The 24,846-nt window shown below is 39.8% G+C and overlaps 1 protein-coding gene and 1 long non-coding RNA gene across 9 annotated transcripts in view; one reads left to right on the top strand and one right to left on the bottom strand.

Moving 5' to 3' along the window:
• Positions 1-54: 54 nt before the first annotated feature.
• Positions 55-1,745, bottom strand: LOC117271735 (uncharacterized). Its single transcript, XR_004502910.2, has 3 exons — positions 1,626-1,745; positions 434-499; positions 55-248 (listed from the first exon to the last, which is right to left on the bottom strand). It is a non-coding gene; the product is annotated as an uncharacterized LOC117271735 (long non-coding RNA).
• A 3,599-nt stretch (positions 1,746-5,344) lies between these two features.
• myripa (myosin VIIA and Rab interacting protein a) overlaps positions 5,345-24,846 on the top strand; it is a 51,839-nt gene continuing 32,337 nt past the window's right edge. For 3 of the 8 annotated variants that reach the window (XR_004502928.2, XR_013492436.1, XM_033650756.2), the window contains exons 1-4: positions 5,345-5,524; positions 5,629-5,930; positions 7,901-8,073; positions 21,747-21,968. Coding sequence is in view for 6 of the 8 variants with exons in the window: in XM_033650756.2 (XP_033506647.2) it covers positions 7,964-8,073; positions 21,747-21,968 (332 nt within the window). In the remaining 2 variants the exon portion in view is untranslated. The remainder of the gene's footprint in view (positions 5,525-5,628; positions 5,931-7,900; positions 8,074-21,746; positions 21,969-24,846) is intronic. The other 5 variants (XM_033650751.2, XM_033650753.2, XM_033650754.2 and 2 more) reach the window with 3 other exon arrangements.

A 24,846-nucleotide genomic window follows, 5' to 3' on the forward strand; every position in this document is an offset into this window, starting at 1 on the left:
ACATATCAGTTTGAAATCTTTTATTTGTAAATAAACAATTTGTACTGTGAGCTTAATTTGTTATTGCTGATTTCATAAATACAGTATGCTCATTTCCACCTCTCAAAGTAGCACGGTAGCTCTGGAAAAGTTTGTTTGGAACTTCTGTTGTTTGAGTGAGGTGAAATTGGCCACTTCGTCATGTTTGTGAGCTCTTCGTTTCCTCAGGATGATCTAGTCTTGTGTTTATCGGGTAAATGGACAGATGACTGAACAGTATGAGAGAGACAGAGAGAGAGATGGACAGTAATTTAATAAACTAATGCACCAACTGTCATCTATCAAAATCTCCTAAGAATTATTTTCTGCATTTTTTTTGAAAAATGTATCGTTCCTACCATATTGTAAGACAGACAGAGAGAAGAAAATAAATGCATGGTTAAAGCAAGCTTACGTTTCCTACAGGGCTACATGCTCCCGGTCTTTTGGGACAGCCACTTCCATGGGTCCGAGGTCTCAACTTTGAGAATATGAGAATAAACAAATCATTATTATACACAGCAAACCACCTTTGTCCACTCTTTAAGCATACTTGTTTCAGTTCTTTCATTTACTCTGTCTTTACTCTTTTCATTTTTATGCTGATGATACACAGATGTACCTGCCCGTTAGAGCCACAGACCCTGAAATGATGCGTTCACTCACTGATGTTAAAAGCTGGATGTCAAAACATTTTCTTCAGCTGAACTCAGGCAAAACAGAGATGGTGTCATAGGGCCCCAGCATATTACTCGACAGATTTTGCCTTTGGATGAACCCCTATTGGATAATATCAAAACTGTTGCGAGAAATCTTGGAGTCTCGTCTGACAGTAATTTCAGTTTTGAGCAGCATGTCACAAAGCCTGTGCAATCATGTCTTCAATCAATCATCTCAGAAATATTTCAAAAACACGATCCATTTTAACTTTTAAAGTCACAGAGACGATTTTACACACATTTATCTCCTCACACCTGGATTACTGCAACAGCCTCTTTTCTTGCCTGAATCAAAAATCCAATTTTAACCAGAACCAAAAGACATGATCACATGACTCCAGTTTAATCCTCTTTACACTGGCTCCCAGTATGTTTTAGAATATATTTAAAGATTTTACTGATTACTTTTAAGGCTCTTCATGGTCGGTGATGTCTTTTAAATCCCTTCTTAAAACATGCTTTTATCAGAGTCTTTCCTGTTTTTACTTGAGTTTTAAGTTCATTTAGACTGTCCTTTATTTCCTCTGTTTTTATATACTGAAGTGTTTTTATCAGTTCTTTTAAAAGTTGTTTTCATGTCTCGTCTGTTTTAATTATTGACATGTAAAGCACTTTGTCACTCTGTTTTGAAAACAGGCTTTATTAATAGAGATTATCATAATTATCATATTATTCTTGTTGAATTTGTAATCGCCTAATTAATAATAACATTACTGCAAATTTAAACAGAATCAAAAACCTTTGTTTTGCATCTCTTTTTTTCTCTCAACAATATGTTTGAAATTTAAACCTTAAGAGTCCAATAACAAAACATCATGTGAATTAATAAGGACCTCCTTACAACAGTTTTTCAACAAAGAAAAGCGTCTTGCAGTCAGCAGACTTTACCCGTTTAACAGGCAGCTGTTGAGGATCATCCCTCTCCACAATGGCTGCATCAGTGGAGGTGAAGGCTGTGATGAGCAGGAAAACCTGCAGACACAACAGGACCAGCAGCACACTTTTGTCCATGGCTGATGAACTGAAGAGTTCGAAACATGAAGGTATTAATATACCTACAGCTGACCAATCACTTGCATGTGGACAAAGAGGAAGTAACAACAATGAGTCAAATGTTCACAGCAAGACATTACGTGTTTGTGGTGTTTTATAGAAGAGGAAACAATAAATTTCCGTAATTACGTTAACTCTGGAGGATGGAGCTGCTGACAGTTGGTACAGTGCAGAAATATAATTTAGTTTTGAGCAGAAAACTGATGACATGCAACACCCTGCATCAATTTAAAATTGAATCAAAAATACAAATATTAAATCATTTTTATTCAGGTTCAATGTGAATGTTTAAACATACAAATTAAATCATAAATACTCAGTGTTACACTTGGCGGCTTCCACTTGTACTTGAAGGTGATTTGTTTGTGTTGTTGGCCAATAATAGACAAATAATAGATGTTGTAACAAAGCAGTGAACGGAGTGTGTGGTCTGATGGAGATCATTATATGATTGGTCTGCACATTGGTAGTGATTTGACCTCATGTTCAATAACAAAGCAGTTCATAGAAAGGCAATGGGGGAGAAGCATCACACACACTGACAAGACAACTGAAAGAAAACACACACCAAACACATCAAGACATCCTGCTGGTTTACCTCTTTGTCACAGAATAATATTTGCATGGGAAACCATCTTTTACTGCTTCAACATTTTTTTTAAATTTCCTGAGAAGTTTACTGCTTTAAATGTACAGTTCTTTTGACTGTAAGCAAGGGCGTAAATATAGACAGTGCAGGCAGCGCGGTTGCACTGGGGCCTGTGGGGTGGGGGGCCCATAGAGAGGATGGTTAGATGGCCTGCTCTCTAGAGCAGAGAACAAGTCCTGCGGCCTCTGCCTGTCTTCCTGGCCAGAAGGTTAGTTACTGAGAAAGATATTACTCATAGAGTGACTCTCACTGTCTAGACTTGTCAGCTCAGACAAACATGTCAATCTGGAGAATACGAACTCTGTCGTCAAAAAGAAGTGGAGACAGAAAAACACTTCCTGCTACACTGCAGTCTGTGTAAAGACAAAATAACAAGCTTCTTTACCAAAACTAAAATACCAGGAACTTGACTCACTCTCAGTTAAAAACATTGTCAGTACATTCTTGAAAAAAGTGGGAACATTTTGCAGTGGACATGACATTATTAGATTGTTGATACTGATACATCAATGTGTAAGCGGCATTTTATGAAGCTGCGCCTCGTTTTCAAACTGTATGGTTTGACTAAAATGAACAATATCAACAAGCAATATAGTCCACGATGAGCAGCGCTAAAATCAACCTGCGTAGTTGTCCCTCCATTGTGACATTAGACAGTGTCACATTTATCTTGCAAGTGTACTCTTCTTCAACATTTTGTTTACTTCCTGGATTTTTTTTACTGCATGGAAATTCTGACCAATCAAGAGCAGCTTTCACGCACAGCATTTGATCTGGTCCACTTGTAAATGCTGCCGTGAAAACACGAACCAACTCTAGGCAATTATACAACTTTGTCACAAAATTAGTCCCTGATTCAGACCAAAGCAAGACAACTCTAGGTCTGAAAGCACCCTAAGATAAAGGTATCTCAGAAAGTAAATGGATCTAGTTATATTCCACCACCAGTTGGGTAGTGTGTTACTAGTAACACATTAGTACTACCCAACACTACAATAACAAGTAGTATAACTAATTGCTGAATAAATTTCAGTATTAATATCACAGTTACTCCAAAACCAAACAACTCGTTACAACATTACTTTTGTTATCACATCACTACTGACTTGAAATTCGACAGTCACATCAGCTGACACATTTTTATAATCGTGCTGCACAGGCACGCCACAAAGCAGCAAGCTAGATGGAAATGATTACCTTAGCGGCTGGAAATATTCCCATTACTGTGATTATGTCAGTAAGAAAGATGACAAGAACACTGTTGCTGCAAGTAGACGGACTAAAACTCTTTCCACTGTGGAAAACACATCCCACAACCTTCAGTCTGAAACACCTACTACAACCGATAGCACAACAACTTGAAACTCCAGGAAATACATCCCACCAAAGGTGAGTCGGCTGCAGCCCTGCACTGGCTAAACAACCAAATCTTGATCTTGGATATGTGGTGGATGAAATGTTGCTCCATGAGTGACTGTCACAGGCAACAGAAAGCCCCCAGGTAAATAGAAACTATCTAGCATTAGCTACACATTCTGTTGATTACCCTGCCATTCACACAGAGGTATACGTTTGAATTTTGGGACGATACGCAATCAGCAGTTATATGGGGTGTAACGGAAAAGTAATATAACGAGTAGTGTAACAAATTACTGTTGGTGGAGAGTAATAAGTAAAGTAATGTGTAATGAGTAATCTTACTATATAATGATGAAAACTCTGTCTGTGTGTCTGTTCCACATTTTTCTCCTCACTGACTTGGTCAAGCCATGTGAAATTTGGCACAGTGGTAGAGGGTCATGGGAGGATGTGAATGAAGCAATATTACATCAATTGGCCAAAGGGGGGCGCTATAGCAACAGACTGAAATTGCAAACTTTGAATGGACATATCTCATGCCCCGTATGTTGTAGAGACATGAAACTTTGCACAGAGATGCCTCTCCTCATGAAGAACAAATTTGCCTCAAGAACCAATAACTTCCATTTTTTTTTTTTGAAAAACACTTAAAATCGATCTCTTCCTAGGAAGTTTGACCGATCTGCATGAAATTTGGTGAACATAATCTAGGGACCAATATCTAAAGTTCCCTCTTGGCAAAAATTGGAAAACTTACTAAAACTGAGCTTCTATAAGGCAATGAATATTGCGGAGGGCGTGGCTCATCACATAAAAGTGTATAATACCTCAAGGGTTTCAGCGATCACCACGCAACTTTGTAGGCATATGACCACACATAATCTGAGGGGAGCCCTCCATTATTGACCCAATCAAACAAAATGGAGTTGCTAATTTCTTATCTAGGCCTAACTGCCATATCGATTTTTACTAAACTTGGTAGATATGTAGAACAGGACGCCTCAAGGTGACTGGAGAGATTTAACTCTAATTGGCAACTGGGTGGCGCTATAACAACAGAAAAACGCTTAAAAATGGCTAAAATGCGACCGATCGCTGTGGCTCCCCCTGTGGCCAAATGTTGTTTTTTCTTTCTAATTTTTGGTATGACTAAGTCATGGTATGGTATGCTGTACATAATCACGGAAACTGTCAGTGTGTCATTCTGTCAGTCAGTCATTCTGTCTGTCCCACGTTTTTCTTCTCACTGAGGTGGTCAGTCTAAGTGAAACTGCACATAGGCACTGAGGATTGGCATAGGTAGAAGGTGACAAAGCTACCAATGGTTATGGACTAGTATATTTAATTTTTAGAGTAACGAACCAAACACTGTCCACCACTGTATTTCTATTACTGACATCCCTCTTGGAATGCCAGGCTGTAATTCAGGCTGTAATTCTCCACCTGTCCACTAGTTGCCCTCAGCGAGTTTTCCGCCTCTGTAAGTTACCTGCTGTCTTCACCTGCACACCTGCTCCTCATTATCCAATCAGACTCCAGCTTCCTGCACACACCGCTACCAATGCAGCATTTGTCCTGTTTCATACAGCAGGTATAATAGTATCTTTAATAAGTCTACTTGGAGTGTGAGCAGTTGTTTATAGAAGTTATTGTGATACAGTGACGGCTGGAAATGGAGATGTGTAATTATTCCGTAGCTTTAACAAACGTCCCCACGAAATTCAAGGTATGTTTACCCTCAGAAATCTCTCTGAAAGCTATAATCCTTTTTTCTCTCACTTGTTTACACACTCTTTCATCACTTCCATGTCGCCTAATTCTTTGCTCCAGCAGGGAAACACTGGAAGTAGACCCCCCCATCCGGATCAGGCTTTATCCTGATTTTCTCTCAGAAACCGGGACAGGCTGCACTGCTCACATCCACAGCGGTGAAACTTCTCTTCAATCTTTTATACTGATAGAGAGGGGGTTTTAAAAAGACTTGCGACTTTGTCATTTTTATAGTTTTTCGGCGACATCTCATATAAAACACGCGAGGAGTCAACGGGCTGAGAAGGTGTGTTTTCCCTTTGTGTTGCCTGTAAGGGTGCACCAGTCAGATTCAACAGAGAGGACAACACACTGGGAGATAGGTGAGTTTTTATTAAAGTTGTGTGACTCTTTTAAAGCAAGATGTAGGCTAAAAAATGTGCAAAAGCTCTTTTAAAAAATGATATTTACACTTGTAAGCAGCCTGCTCAAAAATCATTAATATCACTAAAATGTTGTCTTATATATTGAGTGGGTGATAACTCATGAGGAAAGTCGCCTTTAATTTTGGTATTTACTTCAGTATGGATACTTTGATATTTGTTTAACATCATAGTTCACAAGATCTAATGCCTTAAAAAGTGCAAAAAGTAAACAGTATTGCTTGAACTATTAAACAGCTCTACTCCTCAGCTGAGCTCCACATTCACAGGGATCCACTGCTGACACCCTGATCTGCTGTCATGTTGGCTTCAATCATAGAGAAAAAAGTTGGCCTCAACTTTATGTCTGACAGAGAGAGATTTCCTCCTCAGGAATGCTAATGCAGAAAACCCAAATCCTGCTTGGTGTTAAAACCCCAGATTTACTTGTGTAAGTGGCTTGTAGGACATCAAAATGAGTTTAAGTTGCTTATGGACACAGTGCTGTTCTCTATATGTCAACCAGCAGGGTACATATGTGGAACTGCAAGGTTAAATGCAAATAATACAGTTAAAAGTGATGTGAGAAACAGCTGAGAAGCAGAAACACCTCTCTGTGTAATGCAAACACTTATTGTTTGTATTTATTTATTTATTCATGATTTGTTGCAGGACTGTTGTATCAGACTGCATTAGTTTTGGTTCGGTGTACCTAATAAACTGGCTACAGAGGGTATACAGTCATAAATGCTATTAGTTAGAGTAAATCTTTATTGTTCCAGACGGCCAACTTTGCTTACAGACAACAGTCAGTAATAGTCAATACAGATAATAAAAACAGCAATCAGTACAAAATCATGCACGGGTACGCAGGTTAATGTCACCAAATGTATCCGTCATGAAACATTCTGGAGAGAACAGTAAACAGGGGGAGAAACTAGAAACCAACACGTTACTGACAATCAGTAACATCCACAGCTGGCAACAGGTCAAGTCACATTTTGTTATGAAGCCAATAACTGATTGGATAACATACGTCATGTATATGCTAATAACACCTCTATGGTACTGATAGATTATTGTGCTTTAATTTATGGAAGCCCATTTCTGCCAGTGTTATGGGGAAAAAAAGATCCTGTAGTAAGTTATGATAATGTGAAACTTTATCGAAATAATGTGAAACTTTATCAGAATAATGACTTAATACCTCAAAATAATGAATTACTGTCACAAAATAATGTGAAAACTTTCTCAAATAATGCAAAACTTACTTAAATAATTTGAAAGTTTCTCAAAATAAGGGCTAAGTATCTCAAAATAAGGTCAAACTTTATTAAAATAATGTGAAACTTTGGCAAAATAATGGCATAGTATATCATAATAATGAGAATTTCTCAAAATAATGACTTAGTATCTCAACATAATGAGAAACTTTATTAAAATAATGTGAAGCTTTCACAAAATAATGACTTAGTGTCTCATAATAATGAGAAAATTTCTCAAAATAACGAAAAACTTTCACAAAATAATGACTTAGTACCTCAAAGTAATGAGTTAGGGTCTAAAAATTATGTGAAAACTTTCTCAAATAATGCAAAACCTACTTAAATAATGTGAAAGTTTTTCAAAATAAGGGCTAAGTATCTCAAAATAAGGTCTACTTTATTAAAATAATATGAAACTTTTTCTCAAAATAATAAGAAACTCTCAAAATAATGAGTATATCAAAATAATGACTCATTATCTCAAAAAGAAGAGTCTGTATCATTTCACATATTTATTTGAGATATTAAGTCAATATTTTGAGAACATTTCTCACAATAATTACTTACAGGATGTTTTTTCATCACACTGGCTGAAATGATTTATCATAGTAATTTTATGTTTTGATTGGGTTTTTTTTTAACTTAATGTATATATTTCTTCTTCAGATGTTAATAAGGAGCTGACTGATTGGTCCGAGGGGTTGAGTGACAGCCACAGGTGTGTCAGTGATGGGCAGGAAGTTAGATCTGTCGGGGCTGACGGACAACGAGGCGGAGCATGTGCTGCAGGTGGTGCAGAGGGACATGAGGCTACGCAAGAAGGAGGAGGAGCGCCTCAGGTTAGTTCTGACCTGGTCAGGTAGCAACACCGCAGCCTGGAAATACTCTGGTACAAATCAAAGCCCTGCATTCAAACGTTTACCTTATTAAAAGTACAAAAGCGAGATAAATGAGTCAAATATTGAAAGTTGTATGATATAATACATTGCCCAAGAAGTAAACATTAACAGTGTGTGGGGCTCAGTGTGCATTCGAGGCATTTTAGACGTCTGTGGGTGTTCCCCATCCTGCTTCTCGACACTGGACAGGAAGTGACCTCCCTTTCCTGTTGCACTCAGACTACTTTCCTCATAACTCCTATCCAGCCTTCAGAGTTCAAAAACAATGTGCGTGATCACAAAGACAAAATAATATGCTAATTGGGTGGCTTTGAGCTGAGCCTGAGACACAGAGAGGTACATAATAGTGGGAAATGATTTGTCTCTTTGTCAGAGGTTAAGAATAACATGCTTATGTCATTTGCTTGTGACTCTTTTCCTTGCTCCTTGTGCTTCATTCCCTCCCACAACATTATTCCACTGCACAGCTCAACCAAAAAGGCTCTCAATGATCAGGGAAGCCAATCACAAGATAACAAATTGGACCACACCTACTAGATAAACTTAATGGCTGTAATTTCCTTAAGATTTCCAACAGAGGAATGCTTAATGTTTCCCTATCTGTCCTTAGAGTGCAAGTTCTTATTAGGTGGCATTTGTTGTCATGACAAATGCTCTCAATAATACTGATGAACTCTGTGATAAAATAATATCAGTCGTATTTTAACGGTATTCTGTGGAGCTGTGGGCCTCTAGTGCTATGAGGCTGTTTTCCTATGAGTTGGTCCTTGTTTTGCTCAGCAGGTGCACGCCCACGTGGGTTATGTGGTACACAGCCCTGCCAGTGGTCTCATGTGACTCCACTGACCCATGGGTGGCAGCAAAGAGTCAGTAAATATGGTAATATGCCAACAAAAGCAGGACAGAAGAAGACTGCAAGGTAGTAAACAAACACAAGTTAACAAATTACCGTTGGGTAGGTTTGTCCAGTGGTGCATCTGAAAGGTCACAAGAAAGATTTTGGATACATTTTCCCTCCTTGGTCCACAAATATTTACCTCTGTTATGATTTTGGTTCAGTTACTGAAAACTTTTGGCCTGATCTCAATGACACGCGTTTATCCTTTGCCAACGAAGAACCAGTTAATTTTGGAGTACCAGTTATCCAGACGGCCAATCTTAGGGTTAGTCAAGCCAGATAACGAAAAGATATCCTGGGTAAGTTGAAGTGGCTTCGCAGTAACAGCCTCAGAGGCCATAACCAGAACCTGCTTTTTTTGTTAAAGGCCACAGCACAAAACTTCAAGAACCACTGGTTTAATCTTGAAGATTTGTATGCAGGATTTTCCTAAAAAAAAATGTACAGTCTCATACAAGTAAGTAAGAAGTAATCCCTCCCAGTCATCACCTGTGTTTGGGGTGTTTATGGGAGCATACGCCCATAGCATTTAGGTGAGGTCTGGGCTTTATAAAAGGTTGCAACCAGGTGCCAGACTGAACGCAGCAGGCATCCAAGAGACACAGTACAGAAAAACGCAAATATCTTCCTGAGACCCTGTGCCCTCATATGAGGACATCACATTTTTGGTTTACATGACCTTATATTTCTTTCTGCTTAACTTAGTTGTCCTCTTTCGTGGACACTTTGTTGTGCCATCTAGTGGTAGTAAGAGCACATGTAAAAACAAGATGGCAGCCATCTCTGCCAAGTAAGTCTGCAGCTGGTCCTGACACAAAAGTGGACAAGGTCCAAAACCTGATCACATTTTATGGTTGAAACTTGTTTATTTATGATTAATAATGTTTGTAGTTTGATATGGCAACAAATTTGACCAATTTTAGCAACACTAACAAGCAAAGACACTGTTCATTTGGAGGTACTCATTTGAAGACATTAGGACTTTATTATCATCTCCTTTTAAGACATTGGCACTTTATTATTGTCTTGTTTGAGGACACTGGGACTTAATTAGACACAAGGCATCACTGCTGCACTGTTGCATTTTTCCAGTTTCCAGATATCTTAGTGTTGTGATCATGTTGTTTCTGGTGTTAGCTAAACGTTAGCATTAGGTGGGAAATGTGTGTGTATCCCTAATGAGATCAATAACGCATATTATCCCTGCACAATCTCATCTGTTGCATTTCATCTACTCACTGTCATCCAGTGTTTGGAGAATATTTCTCCGACCTCTTTGAGTTTCCGCCATTTTCTCCTCTGCTAAATTAACTCTTAAGCCTCTTAAAAGTCCTCCTCCCTGCTCCCAATGGTTTTTCACCTTAGGAGCTCTTTTAAGGTCTAAGATGCTCCGTGAATAACTTTTATCTTCACGAGGACCTAGTCTTAACATTAAGGGGAAATTCTAAGAAAATGTCTCAATTGTAAGAATTTTCTAAGAATTTTGGGTGTGTTTTGAATTAACTAAACTTTACAGCACTTGACAGAAACCTCCGCCACAGACTAGTGTAGCCGTGTTGCCTTCTTAAATGGGGGTTTATACATTACTTTTCACGTTCAATGGTGAGTATATTTACAGACGGTAACTAACAATCTTGCACAGTACACCTTTTGTAGTGTGTTGTATGTTACAAGCTCATCCTATGTTTTTTTAAATGTGAAATCTTGAACAGCACCTGTCAAATAAAATAGTGGAATTAAAAATACAACTTGTACTTTTTAAATGTAGTGGAGTAAAGTACAAATACTGAAGTACAGTATCTTTACTGTCCTCCACTGTGTAACTTCAGCTCTAAATGAGTTTGGGTCACTGGAAGATTTCTGGGTAAATTTCCATGTGACATAACCCAAAGTGATTAAGCGGTGAGCTTTCTATTTCCTCTAACTTCAAGTGTGGCGAGCAAGGTGCTTACTTACAGCTAATCTTGTTTACTGTTTACAAGATATGCCTAGACTTGTGCTGTATTTGTGAAGGCGGCCAAGACAGCACATTTTTTTATTGAACCTTGAAATCACATCCCTTCTTCAGCAGAGGTACACTGACACATGAGACCACGTACCATTTTCAGATATTGCATCTAAGAGGTAAATCCCCCATGTCGAGCAGCTTGTGCACAGCTTCCTCTCATCGTTAAGAGGACTGTGACTTCATGCATCCTGCTTTCCAATTTCTTTTGTCTGACACCCTGCGATATGAAATCCAGGAGCCTCTGTGAATGTCAAGCAGCGATGAGTGATAGATGGGGGAATTAAAGATTAGAAGGGAATACAGATGAGTGACGAACACACTGTTGAATTGTACTTGTCCTGTGGTTCCAGTTGCACATGAGGCGGCCTCTCTTCTTCTCCTCATGCGGAGAGAAAGTGTCACTGTAGACTCAGAGCTCATCTGGGCTGAATCTTGCATCACTGGACACAATCTTGTAAAGGTGGCTGTGAAAGATAAGGGAAATATAACGCACCCATCTGTAACTGAACTGATATAGATAAAATCTGCCCTGCCTTGTTCCCCAGGCTGCTGTTAATGGTAGATGGTAATACTGTCTCTAAAGAAAAGAAGACATAGTTTAGGACGTGATTCATGAACTTGCCAACAGGGGGAGTGTTGGGCAGGGAAAAGGCTTTTAAACTCTGCAGTAAACATGAGATCTAATGATTTAATGGGGTTATTTTAACTAATGACAATATGAATCACTGCATATACACATTTATAATAATCTGTTTTCATGGTTTCAAGTAATCCATTTTAATCCTGTTTAAAATTGTGAAGAGAGAACAGTAATTAGTTCTTATAATCTCTGAAATGAGGCAAAGATTAGTAATTCCATGCATGTATTTACAAAGATTTTACTCGCGCACACATGTTGGATCCAGTTTGTGATGAACCAACTGTGAGATACACACACACACACACACACACACACACACACACACACACACACACACACACACACAGTCTCCACTTTATCATGTACACTGAGCCAAAGCTAATGCAGTCTAATACAACAGTCCTGCAGTAAATTCTGCCTTTGTGAAGATTATAATGTTCAGTTCTTGTGGAAACTGTTTTAGAGAGGTGTTGCTTGTGTAGATTGTGGCGCTGTTAAACTGCTGTGTGTTACCCAGAGAGTTGTTTCTTTTAATGTTTTGTCCACCCTGTTTTCATCAATGAGATCAGACTGAATTCAAGAATAGGGCTGCATGATAGAAGATTTTGCCAGTATCCAACATTGTTAGCCGACATTTTGGCCAGTTGCAGAGAGCATCAAGACTCCTCAGATCTGAGACTCATCAGACCAGGCAACATTTTTCCAATCTTCTATTGTCCAGTTTTGGTGAGTCTGTGTGAACTGTAGCCTCAGTTTCCTGTTGTTAGCTGACAGGAGTGGCACCTGGTGTGGTCTTCTGCTGCTGTAGCCCATCTGCTTCAAGGTTGGACGTGTTGTTGGTTCAGAGATGGTCTTCTGCAGACCTTGGTTGTAACCAGTGGTTATTTGAGTTACTGTTGCCTTTCTATCATCTTGAACCAGTCTGGCCATTCTTCTCTGACCTCTGGCATCAACAAGGCATTTTCACCCAGAGAACTGCTGCTCACTGGATAGTTTCTCTTTCTCGGCCCATCCTCTGTAAACCCTAGAGATGGTTGTGCATGAAGATCCCAGTAGATCGGCAGTTTCTGAAATACTCAGACCAACAACCATGCCCTGCTCAAAGTCACTTAAATTCTCTTTCTTCCCCATTCTGATGCTCGGTTTGAACTTCACCAGGTCATCTTGACCATGTCTACATTCCTAAATACATTGAGCTGCTGCCACATGATTGGCTGATTAGCTATTTGCTTTAATGAGCAGTTGAATAGGTGTACTTAATGAAGTGGCCGGTGAGTGTATATGTGTGTATATTCAGTATTAATTATTATATAATTATTATCAGAATCAGAAAAACTTTGTCAAGTGCAACACGGTTATACATAGCAACAAACAAACAAATACACGCATAGAGCATAAAAACATTTATATTCTTTGACGCTTTACTCTTTATTTTTATTCTTAATTTTATTGTTTTTTATTCTTGTGACAAGAAACGTATTGAATATACTCAGTTTAACACAGTTCAATTTAACAGCACAACAGTCTACAGAATTTAAAACCTCTCTAAAACCTTGTCAACACAATCTGAACTTTACAAGCTTCACAAAGGTGGGGTTTATTGTTGTATTAGACTGTGTTAGTTGCAGATAGGTGTTCCTAATGAAGTGGCAACTCGGTACACAGTATATACAGTATAAGTTTTATAATATTCCTGAAAGCATCAACTGGATGTAGGCGCAGACCGGCTGTGTTGTGAGTATGAGTTAGTTATAAAATGTTGGAGATAGTGACGTGGCACAAATGTCAGACTGTGTTTATCTTGTTAAGTCTTTGAGCAGAATAACAAGTTCTCAGGAAAAAGCCACGGGAGCCGGTTCACTGCCACCGCACCTGATGATCTGGGGATTGTTGGCATTCGTTTCTCTGTAGCGCCACCCGCCCACACACAGCATACACAGCACAAACACTCACACCGCTTGGCACTCTGAACCTCCGCAGTGCGCACTCACTCACACTCACACACACACACACACACACACACACACACACATGCAGAGCCTTGGCGTGGATGTTAATCCTGGCTGATTGAGGGAGGAAGTCTGTGGAAGTGAAGTTGTGCTCAGTGTTACAGGAAGGTGAAAGCATCAGCGAAACACTGAAAACAAATGAGGAGACAGAAAAAGATGTGGTTTAGTGTGTTTCCTGAATCCTCTGCAATTTTTTTTTTAATCTCTATTACTCATCAGTTAATACTCTGTGGAAATCCAAAATGACCAGTCTTAAATAAAGTAATTAATCTTAGTAATTTAGCTTATCTTAGTTATTTATATGCAAATGAGGATGTGAATAAAAACAGCAGGATAAACCAGCCTCATTTCATCTTTTTTTTTCACAGTGAGTTTTATTGGATTTCAGTTTCTGTGTAGGATTTAGAGGCATCTAGAAACGGTAGACTATATAATATTCAGAACATGTTTTCGTTCCCTTAGAATGAGCCGTTTATATCTACACAGGGAGCGTGTCCTCATCTGCGGAGTCTTCCATGTTGCACAGCCATGTTTCTACAGTAACCCAGAATGGACAAACCAAACACTGACTCTAGATAGAGTTGTTCACGTTTTCCCATCAGCCACAGTAAGTAGCAGAATCTGTGATGAGCTGAACAGTGTTGAAAAACTTTTACTGCTTTAAATTGCCAGTTCTGTTTATTTTGGAGAGGAAGAGACCTCTGCGGATAGTTTGGCTCCTGCTCAAACCTCCTAAACGTCTGGGGCCAGCTGCACAAAGGACCTTATGTTGAGGTTTCCCTTAAAGGCTGAGTTAAGGTTTTCTTGAGATAAAATCGGCTGCACACAAGTCTTCCCTTTAGGGTTACCCCAGGGTGACTGTGGCTCACAAGGTAGAGCAGGTTGTCCACTAATCAGAAGATTGGCGGCTCGATTCGTGGCTCCTCCAGTCCTTTAGGTTTCCTTAGGGCAGCTGTGGCTCCCTAAGTAGAGCGGGTCGTCCACTAACTGGAAGATTGGCAGCTCAGTCCGCGTCTCCCTCAGTCGATATATCCTTGAGCAAGATAATGAACCCTAAATTGCTCCCGATGGCTGTTCCATCAGTGCGTAAGTGTGTTAAAAACTGAGTAGCGGGTGGCACCTTGTATGGTAGCCTCGGCCACGAGTGTATAAATGTGTGTGTGAATGTGACTTGTAGTGTAAAAAGCGCTTCGAGTGGACAGAAGACTAGAAAGGCGCTATACAAGTGCAATCCACTTAAAATGTTTACTTCATGATTTAAGTTTTTTTTCATTATCTTGGTCTTGGACTTAAGGAATTGCTTAAAGTTTGTTGAAGTCCCTGTGACTCCATCTTAACTGCAGTACGCAAGCCAGCATGCTTCTCTGGCTTTTCTGACCCACAATCCTCTGCACAGCAGACGATATGTCACATCGACTGTCATAAGCTGAAGTGATAGATGGTTGGTAATAAAAGGAATGTTAATTATCTAATTGAATAAATCAATCATAAATATAACCAACAACAGAAGTGTTAAATGACAATGACAGAGAAATGTATATCCTCTGTAATTTTACTGTCACAAATATAATATGTTAGACTCTACAATGTATGCAGCCATTACTTATTGCAAATTAACAATATCAGCGCTGTCTGGTTTGGTCTCCGTCTCTAGCGAGCTTGGCATTTTGTTTTTATCTCCATGGTAACAGATATATGAATAAGAGAGTCAAAGTTCAGGGTGTAATGTTACGAGACAGTAGTATGTCCCGATTGTGTGCATATGTACATATGTTTAAGGGCAGCTGCTGTACCTACTGAAAGTAAAAAGAAAAAGTATGCGATTCAGAACGCACCCTAAATCCTACACACTGCTCCTTTAAAGCATTTTTATTCCAGATTTTACCTGTCAAAAGTATTTTTACTGTCATTGTCTCATTTTTATGACCGTCACCGCTCCAATCCAACCAATAATGATAATAGATTTTTTTTAATGAGTAGTTCAGTAACTTCCCAGTGGATTGGTTCTGTATTTTATTCTTATGCATATTTTACAGGGTCATATTTATTTCACATATTATTTATCATATTTTACACATAATCCTGCCTTAACACTTTAACTGCATGGAAAATACATTAATGTTATGTATTTGTGCATCATTCAAATGAATCCTTGAAAGACTAGGAGAAAAACACTTCCTTGCAAGGGTCAACACCTGACGTAATTTTAATAGGATCCCACTTAATAACAAAACAATACAAAGGGTGGATGTCTGGCCCAAAGCTAATTTTAGCCACTAGTCATCGAAATAATCTAATTCCAGCTCACTTATCCTCTGCAAGTGATTTATTTTATTATAGCAAAGTTCATGTTGTGACTCAAACTATACTTACCAGTAGCTATTATTAAGTGTGAGCATTAAACTTTGGACCCAGGTTACAACACAGTCTCAAGTTTAACTGGTTTTACTGCTAAAAAGCAGCACTTCTATTTTCTTTATGTATAATAATCAAGATAACTATCTCCCTTCTAAAAGAGGGAGAAACAGATCCCTGTTAAAATCTGTAAACACAAGAAAAATAAACAGTCATACGACTGCAAGCGCACATTAGCAGACGTCACATCATCTTATCGCCAAGAAACAGACTTTTTGTGAGGATTATTGCAGCTGACAGAGCTCAAGCGTCTCCTCGTTTGTTCTCGTTTCATGCCTGAAGCTAGAAAGCAGCTTTAGACGTGAGTGCGTGAGGACAGAGCCGCACTACAGATACTGTACAGAGCGAGCTGCTCAACATATATGTTCCATGTCTCTGAGGTATTCAGATGAAAGACAGAGATGTGACAGATGTCTGTTTGCTTCTTAGCTGCAGTTTTGTCCCGCTGAGGCGTGTTTACACATGTGAGGGATACTGTTGTGTTCACGTATATTCCTGCATGCTACTCTACTGTCTTGCATCTTGCTGAGAGTATCTTTGTGTAACTGTGTGTGGCCTGCCTCGCGGGTTATTTATACCGTCCATTGAGCTTCAGTAATGGAGTGTGCTGCTGTGGTGAGAGGGCCGCCGTCTCTCTTGTCAGACGGGCATCTGAGGGACACTGTTAAATTTTTATAGTTTGGAAAATGTGACCTAAATGTTAGTGTCAGTGTTGAAGAAACGTGGCTTTCAAAAGGAACTTAATCTGGGACAGTTTTGATAACAAATCGGTTGTGCAAATCATGTTGTTAACCAAATACGTCCAAAGTGCACAGATAAACCTCTCATAGTGATTATTTCTGGAGGTATCTTTTTTGTCCAAATATCTTTGGATTTTAAACCAGTTTTGGACAAATTGGGACATTTTAAGATGTTGACTTGGGCTTTAGGAAGTTGTAAGGAAAATGATTCACCACTTTCTGACATTTTATAGACAATTGATAAACAATTAATTTGATTGATGGAGAAAATCTGCAGGTTCATGAAAATCATAATGAAGACAACAGCCCATACAGTGTTATTTATAGGGGTGGGAATCACCGGAGGACTCACGATACAATATTATCACAATGCTTAGGTCACGATATGATATAATTGTGATATTGCAATATGCTGAGTATTGTGATATATGGCAGTATATTGCGATTCATTACCTTTTTCCCAACTGCAAATTTCCCCAAAGGAAAACTTTATCAATGTCAATTTTACCTCATAAGACAAAGTTTTCAGTCTGTTCATTTGATTTTAATCATTTTTATTGAAGCAAAATGTGATGCAAAGCAGACAGACTAACCAACACCATCATAATACCTGTCATACATGCTGTATGCACCTGACAAACTGAACTGTTGGCAGATTTAACACCCTGTGTGAGCCCAGATTAAGCAAGTGTGTGAAACACTTCACACACAGGTATCCTGCTAACTGAATGGCAACACCCATGTTAGATGTGCTGTCTGTTACAAACACAATCCCCCATTCTTGTGCTGCGTTTTACAGGAGGTCTGCAGTGTTTGCTATGGTGTGACTTTCATCTTCTGCTCTAGTTAGGAGAATGTGAGACAGCAGTCATCAGTCCTCTGTGATATAATGTGCTGTTATAGTCACATCTAAATCCACTGACCTTGAAGTCCAGGAGTCACAAGTTAATGCTACCCTTCCTGCTGCACTCAAAGATTCCTCAACTAAATGCTTCACTTCCCTGTAGAGCTTGGGTATAGCTGGGATGGTGAAAGAATGTCAGGACAGAGTCACATACCTGAGTTCCAGTGTTTTTAGCATGTTCGTTTTCAACAACACTGTATGGACGCAGATCTTTGCACATGAAGTGGGTGATGGGCTTTGTTATTTTCTTCACTCTCTCAGAGTTGGATGGAAGTTTTGTCAAGCTAAGTGTGTCCAGTTTTGGTTGATTTTTCGGCAGAGCAGGTTTAGCGTTAGATGGCCGTCAGCGGCTAATGTTATCTCTGAATGGTGTTGTGTGAGGTGAGGCCTCATGTTCGTAGTATTGCCAGAGTATTCTCACATGACACTGCCTCCAAATCGCATGTGGCATATCAAGTCCTTCGCTCCTGTTGTGTTGAAAAAAATTCAAAATAAGTCCAGACGTTTGATTTAAACGGCGACAGTGCATTTCTTATTTCTTTCTCCGTTGCTCCCAGCTTTGTTTTGATGAGCTTCCTGCCAAATGCTGTTGACTGAGACCTCTGCTGACCTCACCAGGAAAAACACAATCAGCCCCATCTAGTGGACAGAAAAGGCAACTGATTTTATGATTCTTGTACCAAAAGTTGGATTAAAATGTGTATTTGCAAAAATGAATGTATATATAATATATAATAACAGATCGATACTTGGCGTCCGCGCATCGATTCAATATTGCTATGCAAAATATCACGTTAGCTTTATCAGTTTTTCCCCCACCCCTAGTGATGTAGTTGTTCTCTCTATGTATCATTCTCTGTCTACATATCAAGCATCTTTTTTTTTTCTTAAATCACATTCAGTTCTCACCAGTTCACTTCGAGACAACCTTACGTAGAAGTAGATTCCCTCAAGTAAATACAGTCGATACAAAGGTTCGGTAAAACGGGATTGAGGAGCTGAATTTTGGCTTTACATTTTGAGTTGTGGACATTTTAAAACTGAAATGAAATGAACGTTGAAACCCACAGTGACTCGTCTTTCCCCCTGCCTCTGTCCTCGTGTTGTCAGACTCCATCAGTCTCTAGCAGTAATCACCTATAAATGATTCAGTCATGGCCGATGCTCCTGCAGCCCTAATGTGAAAATAATGGATTTTTTGTGACCCTTTCCTTCTTGTGCTACTTAACACCAGTTTCCATTTGTCTCTCTTCTGCCTCTGTCTGTCTTGTTTTCCCTCTGTAATTTATTTTTCCATCCTTTTTGGCTGCTATCTGATGTGTTTGCATCTGTTTGATATGTGCTGTGTGTGTGACAGTGATGGACAACGTACTCAGATCTCTCTTTTAAGTAAAAGTAGCAGTATTACAGTGTAGAAATAATGTGTTACAAGTAAAAGTACAAACATATTGGCATTAAAATTGACTTTAAGAACAAAAAGTAAAAGAACACATTATGCAGAATGAGCCATTTCAGAAGCATACATTATTGCATTATAATAAGTGATGAATTAATGTGTTCATCACTGTAATGTTGCAGCTGGCAAAGCTGGAGTTGATTATGTTTTGTATTAAACAAACTCAATCTGTACTTAAAGATGTTGAATAAATATAGTTGAGTAAAAAGTCCAAATTCCCAGTGATGTAGGGTAGTTGCGACGGGCCCCAGTGCACACTATCATGGCCCTTGTGCATGCTGTTGTGCACATATCGTCTTATCACATGATCAGAGACTTGACATTGGATAACATCAGCATTCATCTTACCCAACTATCATCATTGCATATGTGTATATAACAAAAAGTACCAAAGAAAATAAGAAATGATTGATTTAATTTAACAACTTTAATAGTGTATTATAGTTTATTCAACCCAGGGTGAGGGAGCCCTTCTGTGCGCAGTTTGCATGTTCTCCCCATGTCAGCGTGGGTTTTCTCCGGGTACTCCAGCTTCCTCCCACAGTTCAAAGACGTGCAGGTTAACTGGTGACTCTAAACTTGCCGTAGGTGTGAATGTGAGTGTGAATGGTTGTCTGTCTCTATGTGTCAGCCCTGTGATAGTTTTGTGACCTGTCCAGGGTGTACCCCGCCTCTCACCCAATGTCAACTGGGATAGGCTCCAGCCCCCCCACAACTCCCAAGTGGTTATGGAAAATTAATGAATGAAGGAGTATCATACTAGTAAAATGTGTCAATATCTGTGCTCGTGATTAAGGAAAATCCTCATTTTGGTTACTCTTGTGATTCAAAAAATGATCTGAAGCTTAATTTAGCGACTGTTATTTAAACACTTTTTTCATAGGTAATAAATATTTCAACCTCTGATCAATCCATATAAATTTCAGGGTTAAAATAACAACCTCTGATTAGGCCAAACCCACTTTTAATTTAAACCACACCCACATCTGGCATAAACTCCACCCACTTCATGTACAGATATAGATAATTTAGTTGGTTGAACAGATATAGAAAATGATGTACTCGCTTATCCCTGTTTATAACTTTTAGTATTAGTCTAGTTTTACTTTTTTAATTTTAGATTTACTCAAGTAAAAGTAATAAGAGATAATAATGTAAATAATGATAAACTTTATTCATATAGCACCTTTTATACAGGAAATGCAGGACAAAGTGCTTTACAAGAAGCACTGAGTGTTTCAGAATAACAGAATGAACATAAAACAGAACTGATTCATAAAATTGTTGCAGTTGTAAAACTAAAAATCATAAAATAACGTAAGATTTTAAAAGAGCTGCAGCAGCGTGAAAGGAGAGTAAAAGCGTGAAAAGAAACAGTGTCAGACCTGTATTAGGAAGTTAGAGCTACTTAAAGGCTAAAGTGAACAGACATGTTATTAGCTTTCTTTCTTCTATGATATCTATAGGTAGTGTGTTCCATAGCTCAGGCTGCATCCCCGATCTTCTTCCAGCTGTTGTTGTACCGCAGTGAACAAATAGTAAGTAAAGTAGTAAGTTAAAGTCCTGCGTTCAACATTTTACAAATGAAATAGGATACAAGTCTTAGGGCCTTTATATCCTGTAGACTGTTTATTGATGCACCACACAAATCGTCTCCCAAAACAATTATTTTCTGACATTTCCAACAAAAAGCCCCCAGAAACGTGCATTGCATCCATTCCAGCATGATTAAGCGCACCTCATCAAACAGCGCTGAAGTGCAGTCTGTGAAATGCTTAAAACAAAAAAGGAAATTTAATCCTCTATAATTCCATTTATCTGGGCAAACACTCATATAAAGCTCCAGATCAGCTCATAAACGGACCATGTGGGTGAGACTGTTTTCTCCAGCAGTAATAAATGTTTAGAATACTCTGCATATAGGCAGAAATGCTGCTGCTGCTGCTGCTGCTGCTGCTGTCGAGGAAAACACGCTGATGTATTATTCAGCACAGCCTTCTGCTTTAACCTTTATGTGAGCACAGCAGCGGACCTTTAAATGAATGTGAAATGATACATACTCTGTTTAAATATTCAATCAAGATATTTATATAAGGGAGAATTCCACCTTTAGTAAGAGCTCTGATGGCATTTCACCACCGTGACTGTATAATGTACATTAAGGGAGATATTAGTGCTTTAGCCTTTTTTTAGAATGATGTTTAGAGAATTATTAAAATGACCGACTTTATGAAACCACTTTAATTTGTGCTCCATTTTCATTAAAGTGAGGCACAGGATCAGTGTGTGACCAGCTGTGTGTATATGTCATGTCCTCATTGTGATAATCATCCTACTTGACTCAGAGAGAGAACTGTATCTCCTGTCTCACACACACACACACACACACACACACACACACACACACACAGAAATGTTCTGTTTTTTCCCCCCCCGTTTTGTAAACACACATGCTCTCTCTCTGTCTCTCCTGGTATCACTGTCTTCCTCCCTCCAACATCCCCCTCTCTCTCCCCTCCTCCTCCTCCTCCTCTTCCCTACAGTGAACTGAAGCAGGAGCTGGACGAGGAGGGCAGTCGCTGCCTCCTGCTGTCACGGCAGAGCTGCTTCAACCAGCGCTGCTGCATCCGCTGCTGCTCGCCCTTCACCTTCCTGCTCAACCCCAAGCGCCAGTGCCGTGACTGCCACTACAACGTCTGCAAGGCCTGCCGGGTCTATAACAAGCGGGACAAAGCCTGGCTCTGCTCTGCCTGCCAGAAGAGCAGGTAAGGTCGGGCAGCAATGGAAGTGACTCAGATGGTGTGTTGTGTGTGTGTGTGTGTGTGTGTGTGTGTGTGTGTGTGTGTGTGTGTGTGTTCATGAGTCTAAGTTAAGGATGAGAGGCTGACGGTGACGTCAAAGGTTATTAAGGTCTTACTCTGCTGCTGGAGAGATGGATTTAGAACTTATTACTCACAGCATAGTCACTAAGATACAGAACAGGATAAAGTCTTCCACTGGCTGAAATACTTGAAACAACATGACAGCGAGAAAGAGACTCACTAGTCTACAGCGTTGGAAGATGTGAAGCGACAAAAATGTATGTACAAGGACAATTTTCTCTTTTTTGTTCATCAAAATGTTCTTCTTAGCGTTGACGTGTTAAAAGCAGCCTGTTTCAGTTTACACAAAGACTTTGATGCACCATTCAGAGGTTCAGATTTCAAACGGTTCCCTGTATTTCCATATTGCCGTGGTGTGTCATGTCGAAATTTGATGACATGTTTGCTTTGTGGATTTAGAATATTGTCTAGTTTCCTTAGTTGGTGAGCATGACACAACCTATTGGATGAATTGGAAAATGTGTAGTGATGTAAGATTTTTTATGCTCATGAAAAGTTGACATTTCGAGAGCTGACATTTGAGTTTAAAGGGTAACATTAATGTTATTCTATATGTTTCGTAAGCCTCGGGTATGATCAGGTGACTTACACCGATCAGCCAAAGCATTAAAAATAATGACAGGTGAAGTGGATAACACTGATCATCTTGTTAGAGCATGATGTTCTGCTGGGTCCTGGCATGCATGTTGATGCCATTTGACAGGCATCATCTACCACAACATTATTGCAGACCAAATACCCCGCTTCATGACAACAGCACTCCTCAGGAACAGCCCGAGGAACGTTACAAAGAGCTCAAGGCATCAACCTTGCCTCGAAATTACCCAGATCCCAACCTGATTGAGCATCTGTGAAATGTGCTGGTATGACAGAGGTCACAGATGCCCAGATTGGGATTTTGGGGAATTTGGAGGCCACGTTCCTTGGGTCATTCTTGAGCAGTTTTACGGTGTCGCATGCTGCATTCTCCTGCAGGGGGGGGGGCTACTGCCATCAGAGAGTGCTGTTGGCATTTGAGGGTGTACTTGGTCTGAGCGATAATTGTATGGGTGGTGTGTCAGTGGCATCCACGTGAATACCATAAGTTATGCAGGTTTCCAAGCAGAACAGTGCATTGTAATGAGATGATCAATGATGATGTCGTTCACTTCATCTGTCAGTGGTTTTTATACCCCAGTTGATCGATGTACAGTTGTCATAAACAGGAGGATTAGCTATAGAGACCAAAACAGTTTATTGTATCAGGCTGTAAACATGTTTACTTTTGCTGTGAAGTAGGCACTTTAACATTGGGATTTGTGGGACTTGACTTGCTTCTGGAGCCAGCCTCAAGTGGCCATTTAAGGAATAGCAGTTTAGGCAGTTCTGCGTTGGCTTCATTTTTCAGCCCTAGAGGTTGCCACTTGGGTACAATAGTAAAGATCTAGTTTGCACAATGTGTTGTCCAACCACGTCCGAGGGCAGTTTGTCATTGAGAGGGGGAGACGCTGTAATTATTCAAATAGTAGTGCTCACTTTAATAAGTGTTGCATTCATTTATGCATCTGAAAGTAATAGAAGCAATTGCAAAGAATAAAGACAAGAGCTTGATGGAGAAGTTCAGCTGCTGTTGGATTGTTGGTTTCGGAAAGTTACGGAAATTGTCTATGGATTAATACGTGTTTGGTTATTAGATAGTGAGTAGCAGCAGCAGGACGATGTATATCTGACTGAATCGGAATAAATTACAGTGCCCACGTTCATGGTAATTAAGGAACATGTCGCCCAGTCCAGAGGTGTGATTTGTTTTAATAATTGGGGTCTATGGCACATGATCAAGCTGTATCAGGGTTTGGCTACAAAGGCAATACTTACTTTTTCTTAAGATAAATTACTTGATAGTTACATCTGATTTGTTGACAATAAAAAAAATGTAGCACCACAGACGCTTCTGTTGAAATCTGCAGGTCTGTTAGCAGTCTTTTGGGGCGGTTAGAAATCCTGAACTTGATCTGCAATTGGAGCATTGACTGTGTTCCTGTGGCTCCATGTCATTGGTCCGACATCCCATTGTTCCGATATACTAGGCTATACTGTATTTGTGTACCATAGAGGATCAGCAAATGCAACAAAAGTAGGCTACTGGTCGAGATACAAGTGTCATAGAGAGGAGAGAATGAAACACCATAACCTCCTGTTATTAACTCTGGGTTCTGGGTTGTGTGGGGAGCTCTCCGCGGTGCTGAATGGCTCCCGCCGGGCGTATTTCTGCCTTGATGGTGCGCCGCAACCGGTTCTGGGTCTGCTGGGAAAGGCTTGAGGCGAAGCAGGCTCACAGCTTATGTGTTTGCCACTTTCTTTTTCATTTTAACCCACACCATGATCTTTTCCTAACCCTAACCCTAACCAAGTGGTTTTTGTGCCTAAACCTAACCAGACCTTAACCACAGGGCATCATGATGATGTCGGAACAATGGGATGTCTGACCAATGGGTTGTCAGAGTAATGGGCTGTCGGACCAATGGGCAGACCCCGTTCCTCTGGGAAACAAAATGGTGCAAACAGTGCTGACACAAGCTTCATGCTGCCGCCATTTTCTTCTGGGTATTGGTTCAGTGGAATGGGGATGAGTTCTGACTCAGGCAGCATCTTCCCTCAACCAAGTGGACCCAATTCAATGTCCCACAAAGCTACTGATCGTCCTCCTGCTCGACATGATACCATTTCCAGTGCTGGGGCTGGCAGATACAGCAGCATCAACATGGCTGCAGGTAATTGATTT

The sequence above is a fragment of the Epinephelus lanceolatus genome, chromosome 12, assembly GCF_041903045.1.
Source record: "Epinephelus lanceolatus isolate andai-2023 chromosome 12, ASM4190304v1, whole genome shotgun sequence".
Classification (NCBI taxonomy): Eukaryota; Metazoa; Chordata; class Actinopteri; order Perciformes; family Serranidae; genus Epinephelus; species Epinephelus lanceolatus.